The 18,493-nt window shown below is 40.6% G+C and overlaps 1 protein-coding gene across 6 annotated transcripts in view; it reads left to right on the top strand.

Annotated features, from left to right (window-relative positions):
• AUTS2 (activator of transcription and developmental regulator AUTS2) overlaps nt 1–18,493 on the top strand; it is a 968,890-nt gene that overhangs the window by 466,780 nt on the left and 483,617 nt on the right. For all 6 annotated transcript variants that reach the window (XM_054008222.1, XM_054008225.1, XM_054008223.1 and 3 more), the window contains one exon: nt 2,796–2,831. In XM_054008222.1, coding sequence (XP_053864197.1) covers nt 2,796–2,831 — 36 coding nt within the window. The remainder of the gene's footprint in view (nt 1–2,795; nt 2,832–18,493) is intronic.

Here is an 18,493-nt window from a genome sequence, read left to right as displayed (position 1 = left end):
GGTCAGAAGCTTTCTGCTTACATGGTTCTTGCTTCAGCCTGTATGCTCTGTCAGTACACAACACAGCTAAGCTAGACTGGCAGGCTTTCTTAGCCACATGCTTGTCACGATGAACAAAATCCCTGTGCAAAACGTACTGTCCATATCTGGCTTGCAATGTTCAAAGGGTCATAATTCAGTCAAATCCAAACCAAATTTCCCTGGAATTCCGAAAAGCATTTCTCTTCCATTAAGGCCATTTCATTGCTAAATTTCAACTTTCTACCCATAGCCTTTATAGCAGTGGAGCTTTTCATGGAAGAGGTCACAGGAATTATATTATGGTAAATAAATGTTAGCTTACTCTTTTTGTACTTAAAATCGGAGCCATTTTTGCTGAAATTTTCACTAAACCCCTGCCCCCCGCCCCCACCTCCTCCCCCACATTTGGGCAAAATCCAGTCTTGGACAATTTCATCCTGGAAGGTGCACGTTTTATAAAGTTGCAAGTGTCAGAGAATGGAAATCATTGTCACCTGAATTATAGCAGCCTAATGATGATAATGGTACACCTATGGTACTTTGCAGTAAAGTCGTAAGGTTTATATAGCATAAAATAGACAATAAAAAAATAAAATGCTAAAACCCAGAGCAAATGACAGCCTTTAAAAGGAAAAAATAAAGGAGGATTAGATAATGGAGTCTGACTGTTGAAAACAAAAAAAAATTCTGATCAAGCCACATCAACTATAATCTTTCAGTAGTGGGGATGGATGAGCTGAAGGAGAGCAGTAAGGGGGTTCAACTGCAAACCTTTACAGCCCAGCCCAGGTTCAGTCATTTGTTCACCTAAGAAGTCATAGTAGAACCCCTAGAAGGTGGATGACATCAGAATACAGGTGCCCTTCAGAATATGGTCAAAGGGAAAGATGTCTCAGGTAACCATGTTTCTAAGAATTAACGGCACTGAAGAGAACCACTTCAAGCCTCTTTATTTGGTTCCTTAATTGATGAACTCTCAGTATTACACTGAATTATTCACAACGAACATCGCTGTGACTCTGCAGTTTGTTGACACAATCCAGCTCCAATGAAATCACTGGAAATTAGTACAGCATAGGCTTCATCGGGCCTTAATTTCTCTCTCATTGGTGTGCTGCAGTGATCAAAAGTTATACTTACAGTAAGACTGAGTCCTAGCACGGAGAGGACTTCCTATTAGGGCTCCCTGCAGCCGCTTTTGAAATAGAGGGTTATGGTGCTGCAAACACTATATGTTTTCTCTGAGCTTGTTAAGTTTGGTTGGTGTTGTCCATGCTATTTCTGGTGCTCCTTATGGCATATTATTGCAAGTGAGACTGCCAGGGAACAGCAGGATTGACCAAGCTGTACAAGCTAGAGATAGCATTGATGACCCAAGGTCGTCTTTTCCATCTCCCTGGCCAGGAAAGAACAGTTCTCTATATCATATTTCCTTGTGTGTTGTCCAGTCTGGTTTGAAACCTTTCAGGCTGGGACTGTCAGCAATTGGACAGTGTGTGCTATAAGGTAATCGATCAGGGATGGCCAAACTGTGGCTCGTGAGCCACATGTGGCTCTTTTACAGTTCAAGTGCTGCTTTGATGCCCCCTCTCCCCATTCTCTACCTTCCAGACTGGCGGGGGGAGCTCGGGACCTCTGTCTTGCATCAGAGTGGTGGGATAGGGGCTTCTGCCCCATAGGCAGGAGGGTCTCATGGCTATAGCCCTGCAGGGCGCACCTGACGGGGAGCGGGGCTGAAGCCCTGAGCTCTGTCAGGATCTTCCTGCGGTGAAGCCCTGAGTCCTGCCAGGTGTGCCCGGCTCTCCAACTTCTGAAGATTGTCATATGCGGCTCAGAGGGTGAGTAAGTTTGGCCACCCCTGTAATAAACAGTGAGCTGGATTGTGACTGAAGTGCTTAGGTCTCCCTATCTCCCTAATTCCTGTGACTATAGCGATTACAATCACACGCCACCTTAAACCAGAATTTTATGACTCTATTTTATACAAATTTTAAACCTGATTCCTTTGTTTGTTGTTGTTTTAGAGGTTTGCGTTTTAAAGTCTCTTTCATGCTGTGGGAATTGTTCTTTGGTTTGTTTATTTTTCTTCTAAAATCCTCGGGTTGTCAAAAATATGGAAGTCTAAATTGGAAATTCTCGTGACAATATGTCTGGGAAATGGGACATTGACTGTAGCTGCTTCTCTGTGCTCACGTGTTCTTTACATTTCAGTCTTCTAATTATGTTTACAAAATGTCTCATTTTAGAAAAGCAGTGTGTGCACTAACCAGGGCCTTTCGTGAATAAATTGGCAAACAGGTCATACACTGAAAAAGTCATCCAAATCCACCGGGCTTTTTATTTTGAAGTCAGTCTATGGTATCTTTTTTCCTCCTCCCACCTGCCCCTTTGTGGCCACAAAGCTGAGTAGCTGGAGTCCAGGGCATTGAATGTCAGGGAGGCTGGTTGATGAGTGTCTGTTTAGTCTCATTGCAGGGCGAAATGCCATCATTAATTCATTACCCAGCTGCCTGTCAAATAAATTGGCAATTACGTCCACCGCGGAAGCTTAGAATTCAGTAAATAGCACGTTACCATCTCAGAGTCGTTGAGAGATGTAAAGGGAAAAATTAAGCATCACCATGTTTGTTTCAGTAGCAGATGACAAGGGGCAGCACATTGATGCTGTGATGTAGTGATGAAAAACTTGGAAAGGGCTGGTAATGAGCTATGTGGATTGGAACGTGTTAAAAACCATCACTGACTTTCCATTTTGTCTTTGTGTTTTATTGCAGAGCTCAGCTCCTTCCAGCTTGGGAACAGGCTACTTTGTAAGTGTATCTCAACTTCAACACATGTGCCTCTGAACAGCTTAGCATTACTCCTGAAAAGAGAGCTCTTTATTATATTGAAACAAGCATAAATAACCAACCTTAGTCTGCCTGATCATCTTCTATTCCTATTGTAGGTAATCAATTATAGCTTGAATTCCAGACCTGCTGGACAATGGTTTTATGAATTGACCTTGTCAGATTAATTAACATATAAATTACCACTATATTTAATTTGTCTGATAGTAACAAGCAGTATGAAACACCAATCCTATGCCTCAGTTTACATAGTTGTGATATGAGATTCAAGGGTCTTGATTCCAATGTTTTTTATAGATTCACAGATTCTAAACCCAGATGGACCCATTATGATGATCTATTTCTACTCTGACCCCCCTGCAGCATATAAGCAACTGAATGTCAAGCAGTGATTTCTACACAGACCCATAACTAGTGGTTAAACTAGAGTATACGTTTTAGCAAGACACTGGTGACACTCCTTTGACTCCAGTAGAATTATGCTAATTTTACATTAATATGAGAAGAGAATGAGGCCCAAGATTGATCAATCAATCTTATCTATTATCACAGAAAGTGTGACTTTTATTTTGTTTACTGTTAAGACTTATTCTATCACCATTGAATCCAGTGGACAGTTTCTTTCTCTGGTATTTTTATATTGAACGTGGTTACTCCTCTTTTCAGTGTAATTTACGGTATATTCCCCAAGCAGGGTGTATTTCTGCCTTTCTAATATCTGTAGAGGAAATAGATCATTACATATTTCTGAAAACAGGTGGGTAAAATGCAATTAGACTTTTCCCACAGCGAGTGCTGTGTATAGTTAATAGTGTAATCAGAAGCTGCTCCCATCTTTTCATCAAACACAGGGGAAAAGAAAACTGTACACAGTCCATGATGAAGAAACTTTAAAGTATTTCTGTCCAGATTCCCAGAGTGCAATGTTCTTTCATTAGTACATGGTGAAATTAGTTACTTAGTGTAGGGTCTGTGATCCTACATAGAAAGATACTAGACTAAACTGGATAACAAATGACCTCACATGTAAAGGGTAAAATGCAAGCACAAAAATTGCTTAGCATTTGGAGGCTTGCCATGTCCTGCTGGATTTAAGTCGGACTTTAGCCTAAAGCCTTAACACTACTGCCAGTGGAAAGGTATGAAGAGAGTATTATCAGTTAAAGGTTGGTGGTAGTTCCCATTACTGTAGCAAAATCCAAATTGCTTTAAGATGAGAAGAAACAGCAAAAGCTGTTTCATTCCTTTAGCCTCTCCCTACGCCATTACGTATCATGCATATTTGGTGGCGGGGGGGGGGAGGGGGAGGGCGGGAAGGAATCTCTGCAACATCTTATGAATTATCTTATATAAAGGCTAAAACTTGAGTATCTTTCCATAGTCTAGCGGAAGTGCCATCCTTTGTGACTGGACACTTATATTTTTTACCTCTGATGAAGAAGAGTACAGATATGCTCTGGACTGGGTTAGATACAGTCTGAGAACAAGAGGTTTGTTAATTTTTAAAGCCTTGTCTCATTATTGTGGGAGCTGAATATGCATGGATGTGAGAGCACGCATTCAGCTTAATATTTGGGAAGCAGAGCGAACAGAAGAAAAGCCATCTGCTATCCTTTTACACCATACTGTATGTGGGTTGGTCCACTACAGTGAAAATCTGGAGGGTGTCAGTATCCCCTGTGCTTCATCCAAAAGCTTTAAAGTTTCCAATTCTCCAAAGTTAAGAGTGACAAAAAACAACAACAAGAAGAGGTTTTGAGTTCTTCTAGTGCCAACGCATTCGCATTTTTAATGCTGTTGTTTGAGATGGGCTTGGGGTGGGGGCCAAACCGCTTAAGTTTCACTAGTGTGTTGTGCTTAACTGTGTATAGTCTCAGTGATATTTTGCTTTTTCTTCCTATGCCACCAATAGTTAATGCTGTCGTGTAGCTATCCTGGTAAAGTAATTTTTACACTTAAACAATTTTGGATGAAACTTGAAGGTTCCCCACCCCCGCTTTATTTTGGAAAGAGTTGTTTTTAGGATTATCTTGCTAATTTTTTTTTTAAAAGCCCATAACATTATTAACTTACATGGGGCAAATATAACCCAGATGTGTTCGGCAGTACCAGACAATGAGAAAAATGCTCCGAAATGATCCGCTCACCATGTGTTTCTGATAAATGCAATTATTGTATTATCAAAATGCAAACGAATATGAACTTGAATTGATGTTTTTACAAAGCCTTTAACCAGCAAGAGCCTGGTTGTCTTACTGCTTTAGCTTGAATCCAGACTCTCAGAACCATGGCTCTTAGGGCAGAGTCTCAATTAAAACAACATGGGCTTTGAGTTCAGTCAATAATAAAGGCCCTTTACCTTCAGAAACATTGTGGTTTGGTATATGTTGTACTACAATGTTACAGAAAGCCCCATGACACACCAGAAGAAACATCTATATCAGGTAAGTGAAAATGGGCTGATGGTTTTAGCTTCAACATATACCCAGTTCTGACGCCTAACTTGGAAAGCCAGATGGAAGCAGATCTCCTACAGAACTGAGTGAGCATTGAGGTATGGATAAAGCAGCAAAGATTTGCTGGTAAATTAAGAATTAATGACATTTTTCTTCCTCTAGCTCAGTATTTTAATCATCTGGCCCTGTTGCTGTTTCTACCTCCCCCTTCCTCTTCAGTAATATTTGACAGTAGTACCCCTTCAACCAACAGGCATCCTTCTGTTTTCATTGCTGAGGAAAGTCACCCTCCCTGTGTACCAGGCACTCTGTCCACACCCTTTCTAGGAAAGCAAGCTGAGGTGTTGACTATGCATCTGTCATGAAATCGACAGGCAACTCAAATGACATAACGGGCATGCCCACAGTTACGAAGCGTTGCTATCTTTTCTGTCCTCCTTGAGCTCCCTTTTTGAAAGTCTGGGTGCTCCATGACGTCAGCCTCCTTGTCAGTCACTCCTTGGCTTTGAGAAGCGAGGATCCTTCATCTCCATTTAGTTCTGTTGCTTTTTAAAGTGATTAAAACGCACCAGGTTTAAATGGAAGTTCATAGATGAGAACATATGCAAATATAGTTTTTAGATCAAACCTATTGGAATGAATGCTTAAACTAGACAAAATAGGAAAGGAAACCCCCCAGAGCAGTTTCACCTTTTGGGAGCTTTGGTGAATGCTTACCCTTAATATATGTGCTCATTCATCACATGCACACTCACACAGGAGCTACTATTCTCCCTATAATTAGAGTTGTAGACTATTTGCAATCTATATCCTAATACTATTGACATGTAAAATGTCATGTAGTTGTAACTGTGTGGGTCCCAGCATATTAGAGAGGCAAGGTGGGTTAGGTAATATCTTTTTTATCGGACCAACTTCTGTTGGTGAGAGAGACGAGCTTTCGAGCTGCCCAGAGCTTTTCTTCAGATCAGAAGAATTCTGGGTAGTTTGAAAGCTTTTCTCTCTCACCAACAGATGTTGGTCCAATAAAAGGTATTACCTTGTGTCTCGTGTAAATTGAATGTTTGAAATGTATATTGGACTAGTCTGCCTTTTCATTACCAGCAAGAAGAGCATTCTTCTTTTCCATTCTGAATGTTTTCAGCTGAACAATATGTCGTCTAGTAAACAGCCAAAATTCTATCTGCGTTATTCTCTGTGTAGTCCCTATGTAATATGGTAGCAATGAGGCAAATCCATTCTTCACTGAGGTCACTGGGAGTTTTGCCTGAATGAATAGTGTGTTTATGACTGTGTGTTTGGCCTAGTGTTTCTTAGCACTTCCGTGGTGCAAAATGCTAACATTGTTCGTATACACATAAAGATCAAGTGTGTCTTGTAAAGCATGAATATGGGCGTATGTTCTGATTTGGTGGTTCCTATATCTCTCATGCTTGTGTGTGCAACATGCAGTATAGCAAAAATGGCTGTTTGCTCTCTTTGTTATCCATAGAACCTTGCTGGTAACACTGCTTGTTTAGGGGAATACTCTGAAGCTGATACCATGCCCCAGGAACACAAACCCCCCCGTGTTTATAAAATAAGACAGGGCCATCATCATTTGCAATTTCTTCTCAAAACCTTTTTAGATTTCAAAACCAGTTAAAGTATGTGAGATTTTTTTTTAACCCCCTCTAAGTGTCCCTGATTTCTATATCAGAGATTGAGACGTGCATAATTGGGATTTTAATAACAGCCTTACGTTTTTCTCTCATTTGAGTACAATAAATGATTTTGGCAGGTTGAGTTCTGCCATTTTAGCATCATAAGTCACATGAAACCAAACCCACATTAGAGAATTGGAGCAGGTTTGGTTGTTTGTAAGAAAATAAAATAGACATCAGAATCTAAATCATTGAATAGTTTTTTTCCTAAAGAACAAAACATATCCCAAAATTGTTAGAAATTACCTGATTCATCAGCTTGTGTTAATTGCTGATGAACATAGTTTGTCCTTTCTCTTATTGAAGTGGTTTGTAGCATATTTGTGATTTGATACTCAGGGTTTGCCTTATTTTTATTTATGTATGTATGTATGTTTTGGTTTATTTTCCGTTAGGATTTCAGTTTTTCTCCATACACACAATGGTTGGTGGGGTTTGAGGTTGGATACTGGCTGGTAGGCAAAGTCACTTTTTTGAGGGCGGGGCCTGGAGAGCAAGGGAACTATCATGGAAAACAACTGAGGCATTTTAAAATAAAAAGGAAAAAATAAAAGAAAAAGTGGCTGGCTGGCTTTGACCTTTGTTCTCTACTCAAGAAAAAATGTGTTTCTCTCCCTCCCGCCCCCCAATTTAAAGAAAAAAAAATCTCTGATTTGCCTCGAGGCTGGTAACTCAGTTCAGCAGATGTTTGCATAATTATGACGTGCCACTGGGACACCATGTTGTACAATGTTTCATTTCCTCGCACAGTGTTCCAGAAATTCATCCCATGAAAAGCAAGTGAACAACCAACCATGTAGGGTATTGACCACAGAAGAATCCATGCAACTAGCTAAAGGGAATGAATCTCACCGACATTTCCATGCATTGCAGGAATGCATGCTAACTCGTAGGCTACAGGAGGAATGTGGATTAGGGTTGCCAATTTTGATTGGACATATTCCTGGAGGTTTCATCACATGACAATCTTTAATTCCTGGAGACTCCAGGACAATCCTGAAGGGCCGGCAACCCTAATGTGGTCTTGGGTACACTAAAGTGTACTCCAAGTTTGTACACTCCTGTTTTAGACACAACGTGTAACCAATATTTTTTTCCTCCATTGACTGTGTATTTGAATCTGAACAATCTTAAGTAGAGCAGCGGTCCTCAACTAGAGGTATGTGTACCTCTGGAGGTACGCAGAGGTCTTGCAGGGGGTACATCAAGTCATCTAGATATTTGCCTAGTTTTAAAACAGGCTACATAAGTCAGTACAAACTAAAATTTCATACAAGGCAATGTCTTGTTTATATTGCTTTATATACTATATACTGAAATGTAAGTATAATATTTATATTCCAATTGATTTATTTTATAATTATATGATAGAAATAAGGAAGTAAGCAATTTTTCAGTAATAGTGCGCTGTGACACGTCTGTATTTTTCTCTGATTTTGTAAGCCAAATACTTAAATGGGGTGAAGCTTGGGGGTACGCAAGACAAATCAGACTCCTGAAAGGGATACAGTAGTCTGGAAAGGTTGAGAGCCACTGAAGTAGAGCCTTTACTTCTGTTTCATTCCTTGTGATGGTCAGGTTTCATAAACTAGCTGGAGAGTGTTAAAGACACTACTCTAGGAGTGTAAATAAGGCACTTAATTTCAATAGGGTAGGAAACGTGTGGCTTGGATACCCAAAATATCATTTGAAACAAGTTAAAAAATGCAACCAGGGTTTGTTATGGAAGGAATGTACTCTTTTAATGCTGAGTGTCACATTTTCCTTGTAGTCAGCGATGGCAGTAAACAGAAGTTATTGGTGTTGCAGCTAGCTCGAGACACTTATCTGCAGTGCTTGACTTGAGAAGCCAAATATTTAGATGTTTTGCTCACGTAAAAAGGTTTGTCCATTTGAAAATACAATGGATTTTTACAAAAGCACCCAAGCGACTGGCTATTTAGATGCACCACAGTCAATAAACTGTCATGATGTCTTCTACATACACATTTGAACAGACAACTCCCTGTTACCCAGTGTTCGGCACTGTAAATCATTCTTAACAAATCCTAACTTACTTAGCAGGCTAATGAATGATCTCCAACTTTCTCACAGTAATTAGCTTGGTATCATTTCAAAGGGTATGTACTGTACTGCATTTCAGCCCTATTTTAAGTCACTGTGTCTCCATTTGGGAAGGAATATACTATTCCTTTAAGAGACATCTGAGAGCTCACAACCAAAATCGCCTGGCGGTAATCAAGGAAGCTCCCTACTCTGCCCTGGGGCTGGCCTGCATAAACAGGAGGAGGAAATTGAATAGGGGAATGAACGGATTTCATTAGAGGTGGGCAGCCACGTGTTGCAGTTTCTTTCTCTCTCAGGTTACTAGCTGGACCAGGGTCCAGAGACTTTGTTTTGCTGACTCAATTGGAGAGTTTAGAAGCATGGCTCTGAGGTAGGGGCCTTATGAACTTTTGCAGAGACTTCTTCCCTAAGGCCTTCTTCAAATGACATAATCTTTTGTTAATTTGTTTTGGGTCCTTCCGCGCCGGCCTGTTCTGGGATCTAGTACACCATTCTTTACAGAAGAAAAAGCTAACAACCCTATATTGTAAATCTTCTAGTTATATTTTCAGATGCAAGAATAATGAACACGATTCCCAATAGAAATCTCTCTGAGGGTGATGGTTTTCTGCTAGAGTTTGCAAATAGTAATGCAGCAAATTTAGAATGGAGCAGATAGTTGTGACAGTTTTTATTTATTTGAAATCTTTTAGATGTTGCCTTTTATTTTCCAGAAGCCACTGAAAATGCAGTGCACTTGAAATAGGTGGTATAAGTGATACAGCGCCATTACCAAATAGACATAACATGCAATAACATCTTCCCCGGGTCACTTAATTTTAATTCTTGTAAACTTCAGTGTTGTCCCCAGCATAGCTTCATTCAAAGAATTGGGGGGGCATATTAGAGATAATGTGACCATCAAAGCAAATAGGACACCAATGGCAGGCAACTGTATTTCCCAAATTCGATTAATAATGATGACAATTGTAAGTGGAATACAAACTGCTATTTTTCATGAGCAGAACTCTACAGTTCTTTGGGGTATAAAGTGAAGTAGAAAGTATCTGGTTGAAATGAGAGCAATATTTAGGTAGGCAGAATGGAATTATTCAGGTTGAAATTTGAGCAGGAGACGGGCTAACCTCCTTCCCTCAGATCTATTATGAACAGAAATGATGTTGCAATCCTTCTCAAAGATGCTACCTCAAGCTTCATAGAACACACTGTGCCATGAATTACTGTTATGAAAATACTACGTTGTATTCAAAAAGCCACTTTACGAACATCTATCCTCACAAACCCCTCTATGAAATAGACAAGCAAATATTGTCCACATCTTAACTAAAAGAAAACTGAGACAGAATTCAAGTGACATACCCAAGTAAGCAGAACTGAGGTCAGAAATCAGAAGTTCCTGACTCCCAGATCAACCTTTGGCCTGTTGAACCAGTGGTTTTCCACCAGCAGACCCCCGCTTCTCGCAAATGTAATCAACACATATCCCACTGATACGAATGAACTACACTGGAATTCTCCCCTCCCTTCCCCCCGCCCCCCATGTGTTCATTTGACTCACTTAGAGGGTGGCTCAAAAATGGGTCATGGCTCACTGATTAGGAAGTGATGAACTAGACTCCATGGCCTTCCTGAGAACAAAGAGTTCCCCCATTTGTTGCAAGTGGTGGGTAGAGGGCTGCATTAGTAATTGTCAAAACCTAAGCAGGGCATAATTGCTTTCCAGTTCTCATAATTAGTTCACCTTTTCAATGAGCTTCCGAGTAAACTTCCCTGAATTGCCCAGCCTCTTAATCTTTATCCAAACCTGTTTTTTAAAAAGAAATCAAAATTCATTTTGTTACATAATAAAACATGATTTTTGTCACTTTCCACTTCTAAAGATGACAAGGTTTATTCAAGCAGCAGACAGGGTGAGATTTGCTGCTGTTCTAGAAGGTGTCTGTCAAACTCACTGTGTTACAATGTAGCTTATTTTTTATTATTATTTTGCATCAGCCTGGAATAAGTATATTCTTGGCTCATCAGCTCTTGTGAAGCAAAAAGAATTATTTTGTGTTTTCTTTCTTTTTCTCTCCCCTCCCTCCTTTTTATAACATGTGACACAAATTGCAAACGTGAAGCTGAATAATAAAGAATTGCTTCACTGATTGCTAAACATACATTATGGTGCTTTTAAACTCATTTCAGGTCATCGTGCTGCAAATTAGTTTGATTGCAAGCAGTTAAGCTGTCATATACAAAGCCTTCTTCCTCCTAGGGTCTCAGTTTCAAATCATTAAAACTGAATGCTCAGAAGCGCTCAGTGTATGTATTGTGCATTTAATGTTTTGGTGGAAAGCAGTATTGGGTCTCTTGGGACGACTCACTACCATTTCAGGGATAGGAAAGGACTCTGTAATCCCCAAGAAGAGACCACTTCAATGATGGGCATGGTTTTAATGGCTCTTTAGCATCATCTTTAAAAGGTTGTCAACTGCGCCACACGCAAACCAGGGGTGACGTCCTGCTCTTCTTACTCAGTATGTAAGATCTATGAGGATTTTTTAGCTACCCAAGTGAGTAGAGCAGCATTAGACCACTTTATTTTTCTCAGTCCTATGTGAATTAGGGGAGATTCTCTGCTGTGGTGATGGAAGGGGGAGGACATCAAAACAAACATGTTTCATATTTTTCGCTAAACAAACAACCATAGAGATTTTTTTCAGGTTTCCGTGTCCTTTTTGCTATAGCTTATACATGGACTGTATTTTTGAGAATAGCTGAGTGGCACACTATTCTGTGCAAATGTTTGGTATTATTCCAAAGAGTGCATCAATAAAAATGTCTCGGGGAAATTATTTGCCTTTGTCTGTCTAAGACGGGTTTCTGAGAGTGGTTCCTTGCATCTGCGCTGCTGAGGTTCAGACATTAGAACTAATAGAGTGCTGTGGTGGGACCAGGGGTGAAAATTCATCCCTATCCAGAGAGCCACAAGAACTAGGCCTTTGCCCAACTTAAATGGTGCATAGCATTACATTGGCCTTCCATACTGGGATGAATTTGACACCCATAGAACAAATTTGGTGACCCCAAGAGTCAATATTACCAACAATTCAGCCCTAGCTGGGACTACCAGGAGAAAAGATGAGGCATGTGGTGCTGTACAGAGTATGTACATGATATGTATTTATATGAACAAAACCAAAGCCATGAGATGCAGTATGACAAATTTTTGGGACATGAACAAAACTGGTGGTTTGGTTTTGCCTTTTTCTAGATAAATATGTTTTGTTTCTCTTGCTCTCTCCTATTTTGGTTGAGTGTATTTATTTAGGCCACATCGGTCAGAAAACTCAATTTCCTGCCAAACCTGCAAATACGGACATGTTGCTGGTGTGACTTAGTGAATGAAGCCCTGTTCTTACTATTCTGTGCCAGGGTTATGTTGGGAGTCATTTTAGTTTGGTGGAAATTAGGCACACAGCTCCTATTACTACCTGCGTGAGCAGCTTGCCTGATCTCCATGCATCACTATGGAAGGGTCTTCGTTGAGATCTTTCTGTCTGCCTTGATTTAAAACACACCTTTGCCTGATTGGAAGGAAATAGAATTAAAAAAACTTTAAAATAAATAAATAAATTAAATAAATTGCGCCTTTCTCAAAAATTAGTGCTGGAGCAAACATTGGTCTATTCCTCCTTTGTTTCATGCTGAAGGATGGTAGGATTGGACCTTAGGAGGAAAAAGCATCTCCTGATTGCAAGAATTAAGCCCAAATTGCATAGAAAAGAGTTCAATCCTCTTTCTCAGCCTTTTATGTCGGAGCTCAAAATTGCTGTCTGATAAAATGTAGGACACCAGATTGAATTACTTCATTGAACCACTGCTGTCCCCTGTTAATGGTAATTGCGCGGATATAGCGGTCTTTCTTGGCAACATCTCAGATATTTACCTCCCACTGTTTTTCAATTCAGACCTTTGATGAAAATATTCCCAGTACTTCTTTAAAGCAGACACCCAACTGTCTTTCTTGACAAAGGCAAGGTCTCTAAATCAGATCCTGACAATTTGTGACACAGCAGTCTATCTAAATCACCTTTTACCTATGTCACCATGTCATTTCCTGAAGAAAAAGTGTCCATCAGAGGAGGGTTTCTGAAGGCTGGGAGCTCTGAAACTCTGTGCTTTGGAAGAGGGAGAAACGGGGGATTCGTGTGTTTGTCTCAGTGGAAGTAATTAGATGAAAGCTTGTAATGCTGTGATGCATGCTGTAATGATTCTTTATAAATATTTGGAGGTACTTTGTCCGTAAGGAAAATATTATTAGGTTATTACTACTATCAGCCCACTGAGAAGTGATGTGTTTTCTTGAAGGCTGTTGTTTTGACAATGGCCAGTGTGTAAAACAAAGAAGCAGAGCAAATGTTTTCTTAACTGCACCCAGGGGTTAAGATGCATTCAACTTATTCATCTCTTGCTATCTCATCTCCGTGCAGGTGCCTAACTCCGCTTCCACAGAGATGTGGCTGAACCACTCAGTTAAGATTAACACTATTGTTTCAAGTATCAGAGGGGTAGCCGTGTTAGTCTGAATCTGTAAAAAGCAACAGAGGATGAAGCCATTACTTGCATCTGCAGAAGTGAGGTTCTTACCCACGAAAGCTTATGCTCCCAATACTTCTGTTAGTCTTAAAGGTGCCACAGGACCCTCTGTTGCTTTTTACTATTGTTTCAAGACATCTTGCATCATAGTAAATAGCCTTTGATTTGTGCAATGTGATGCCTGTAATAGTGGCCATTGGGAAGTTCTACTGTGGTGTGTCCTGAAAACATTGCAAAGAAATGCAGACCATTTGCTGCAGAACTAGAAGACTTCCTCACTGCATATTGGGCGTCTTTTGTTTTGCGTTTGGTATTAATTAGAGATGAGCAAGTAGTGTCAGTGATGGGATAGATGTAGAGTGCTATTGTGATAATCGTATGGGGAAAAAATCATGAATTCACTTGTATTTGCAAATAAAGGGGAAGTAATTTATTTAAAAGTTGTCATGAAATTCAGCCAGTTTGTCCAGGAACAAAATTTAACCATCTGTAGTATTAGGCTCTTTAAGGCAAGGACTGTGCCTTCCTGTATGTTTGTGCAGTGCATAATGGGCCTCTGGATGCTACTATAATAGAACTGTTTAATATAAATCATAATGTGGACTGATGGGTTTGTGTTAGAAACTGCAAAGTTTTGCAGCCCAAGCAGACACCTTGCATATTGAAAGATCATGTACTAGCTCCGTCTGCATAGTAGGTTTGCTCACCATTGCCAATGAGTCTGTGTCCATAAGGGACTGTGATGAAAGATGAGCCCGGGGAATATTTATGACTGCTGTAGCATCTGCACAATGGTTGCAGAATGTAAAGTTCGTGTTCAGAATGGGGTCATGATTTCACTCTTTCGTCTGGAGCCAGTTGGAAGCATTGCAAGTGGAAGGCTGGACCGTTGAGCTCATCAGAGAGAGAGGGAGTATGGATTGAGTTTCGAGGAAAAATTTTCCGAGTGACACTTAAGGACTTCCTTACTAAGTAATTGAAAGAGCTAGAAAGGGAATGGAGAGGAATTGAAGCCACATACCGCAACTTTTTTTTACCGAGTGCTTTTAGAGAACCATTTTTAGAAGTTCCACTTCTGTCCTTTTCTCCGTTAGCAAAAAAATTATAAAAACCACAGCACCATAAGAAACAGAAGGGAGAAAGACCATATCCAGTACTTAGCATTTTTCTTTCTTTCATGAGGCTCCTCGAGATGGCTGAGTTCAGACACCTAGATCTGAAGCCAGTGTAATAATATTGAACCAGTTGCAGTCTCTTCCTTCCCCTGCCTGTGGAAACTCTCCTTTGGGCATTACAAGAATTGACACGTTCAACAAAAATCTTCTGGCAACTGCAGCACCAGCTCCCCAATTCTGTCCAGTACACAGAATCTGAGCTTGAAAAATTGGCGAGGCAGCTGCTAGAAAAGAAATCAATGTGCTTGTGAGACACTTTAAAAGGTGGGAAAGTGCTGCTGCAGGTCCATCTGCAGAAAAATCACTTACACTTGGTGGCAATTTCCACCCATTCTCCCCCAAAAAGTCAACATCTGGCATGCAGCATTGTTTCCACCTTGAAGTGGCAGCTACATCAAAGGCAATTCACTTTTACATGAAAGACCGGATGCATAAGCAAGCCTGAACCCAATGCTGGCACATTAATATTCGAGCATCTTCTGAAGGAGTGTACTGTAGTGTTGATGGGGCTGCCAGCCGTGAAGCCTGGGGATGCTATTAAACATCACCCTGTCCTGGTCTTGTTTTCTCTTTCCCTATCCCCTCTTCTCCACTGAACACAAACTGTGAAAAGTCCAAGAACTGCTGCAGTGCCAACAGGAGCTAAATTACTTGCAGCTGGTGAATGCCACCTGTGCCTGTCACACTTCAGCCAAATCAATCTCTTCCCCCAGAGCACCTTGTAGCGGGGAATCCAAAAGCCATTCAGAGCAGGGCAATGCTTAGCAGGGAGAGAGGGGAAGCGAAAGTAAGAGTTCTCGCTCCTGAGCTGAGCCTGTTGTAGCACTAATATTACTCCTCCACTAGCGGTCTCTCCCTTCCCCTTCTGTTACCCAGCTCCTCCTCTTGCCCCCTTGAATCACCTCTTCTCCATTCTTGTAGCCCATTGCTTATGAATATTTATTTAGCCATCTTTCTCAGTCCCTGCTCTCTCTATCTCCTTCCCAACCTGTTAAAAATTTAAATCTGCTTTAAAAAAAAAAAAATGCTCTCCAAATCAGAGCTGAAGTAAAGAGTAACCTTCCCCCATATATACTTTGAGAGTCAGCCATACAGGGGGTAGTACCTGATGGTACCGTATTCACCACCTGGATAAGCAGCTTCTCAGCATGATGGGGGATTACACAGAGCCACTGTACCTACCCCTTTACTTACTATTCCTCTTCCTTGATTCCTAGACTCCATCAGTTGCTCAGCAGTTCCTGAAAGGTTGCTGGTTATTTCCCCCTTTTAGTTGATGCGTTCTGTTCTAATTGCTTAAACTACCCATGTTTTATAGAACCAAGAAAGAAAAGGCCAACCTTATCATTAATGTAAGAAGGACAGTTTAGTTCCATCTGATCACCAGATTTTGTTTTCCAAACTCCTTTTCAGGTTCCAGTTGAAGAGATCCAAACCTGATGAAGTCAGTGAACATTTTATTATAGATTTCAGCGCAGTCAGTCCTAACAATCTCTACATTCTTTTCTAAGATGCAAAGAAAGTCAATATGAATTTAACTGTTGCAGTTACTTTAGGATTTTAATCAAGGGCATGACTCATTTGAATCATGTGAAGTCAATGGGACTGCTCATGTGCTTAAACATAGGCACATGCTTAAGTACCTTGTTGAATCAGGACTTTTTTTATTCTTTAATGTCCTCAGTTGTTTAGTCCTCAGTCATTGTCCTCCTTATACTTCTGCCATTCATTTCTTAGCCATTTCCTCCCTGTTTGTTATGGCCATCTGTGTCTTTTGCTGTGAATTTCTTCTGCACTGATTTCTCCATCTTGCATCCTTTCATGTGGTCCTCTTTTCCTGTGTGCAGTCCAAGTGCCTGGAACAAGAATAGTAATGTCTTTGTTCTTTGTCCAACTACTTGAAAACATTCATTTGGTTTTATATTGGAAGGTAAGGGTGAAGGGGGGAGCTCATCCCCGTTGCAACATGTAGAAAAAGAGGAGGAAAATAAAGAGCAGCATCACAAACTGCCATTTGATTCTTCATCATCTTGGACAATTACACTGGTAGTTTTACTTATGGGTTTGATATTCCTATTGTTTTGTTGATGGGAGGCTTGTTTCCTAACATTCTTCCAGGTTCTTTCCATAAGCCTCTAGGAATGGGTTCCTATACGTTATGTTGATTATGGTTGCATATTCATGTAATGAAAAATAAGCGTTCTTTTGAACTGGGTTTCCTGCAGAGATTCCACCAATATTCCCCTATCTTCCTTCCCCACTTTTTTCCCCCACACTTCAAAGACTCAGCTTTGGGAGACGCATTCCCTCTGATGAAGGTTGGTAAGCTCCACCAAAGAGGTGCCTTCTATCATCCCCTTTTCTGGCATACTCCAGAGGGAGTCAGAAGAGAATGATTGCTCCCCTTAAAGGGTTGATGGTCCTGCCTGAGGGCATTGTCTGTCCATACTTTCCATGGTGCTTAGGACTTGAATATGAATATGCTGGGGGCGGGGGTTAAATTCTCTTAGTTTACAATGTTCATTTTGCTAGAAAGCAGTAAAATATCTCCTCTAATGACTGCTGCATCTAAAATAGATTAAATTAGTGGTTTTAAGCATTTCACAACTGACTTACAAAATTACTTCTCGTCTGTTTTCAATAAATAACTTTTTTATATTAATTTATTTCTGAGCTTTGCTTTGATTGCTTTTTTTTTGCCGTGGCATCAAACTGTATCCTATTTTAATCAGTTTCTCCAAGATGCTTTCATGATTTATGCTATGTAGGTTATTTAAAGCACTAAATTGCTACTTTGGGTATGTCCTAGAAAATCAGCTTCTTTATAAAAGGCTACTTTTAAAGATCATGCTTCTCCGAGGTAAGGGATTTAACTTTCACTAACCATCTTTTATGTCCTGTGGGATTTTACAGGTATGCTGGAATCAATTATTCTCTTGCATTGTGGATCATGCAGACATTTTAGTTGAGGATGTAACAAAATGCTGATAAGTACTCAGTAAGAAGTAAAATGCAAAGCACATCTGGTTAAATTACTTTGTGTTATTTATTTTCTGTTACAGTACCACAAAAGACCCTTAATAGACCGTGGCTTAGAGGATAAAGCACTGGTCTGGTACTTAGGAGATTTGGGTTCTGTTCTTGATTCTGCCACTGGCCTGCTGGGTGATTTGGGCAAGTCACTTCCCCACTCAGTGCTTCAGTTTCCACACTTGTAAAATGGAGATAATGCTACGGACCTCCTTTGTAAAGTGAGTTATGCTCTACTGATGAAAAACATTATATAAGAGTGAGGTGGTGGTGTGGTATTACACTAGGCATCATAGAAACACATTAACACAGAGACGGTCCTTGCCCCAGAGAACTCACAGTCTGAGGGCAGGTCTTCACTACAGGGGGGGTTGATTTAAGATACGCAAATTTGACCTATCGGAGCCGACTTACCCCGCTGTGAGGATGGCGGCAAAATCGACCTCCACGGCTCCCCGTCGACGGTGCTTACTCCCACCTCCGCTGGTGGAGTAAGAGCGTCGATTCGGGGATCGATTGTCGCGTCCCGACAAGATGCGATAATTTGATCCCCGAGAGATTGATTTCTACCCGCCGATTCAGGCGGGTAGTGTAGACCTAGCCTCAGAGTG

Source organism: Malaclemys terrapin, chromosome 18, assembly GCF_027887155.1.
Source record: "Malaclemys terrapin pileata isolate rMalTer1 chromosome 18, rMalTer1.hap1, whole genome shotgun sequence".
Taxonomy (NCBI): Eukaryota; Metazoa; Chordata; order Testudines; family Emydidae; genus Malaclemys; species Malaclemys terrapin.
The sequence above is the reverse complement of the archived record's forward strand: the minus strand, read 5'-3'. Positions and strand labels throughout refer to the sequence as shown.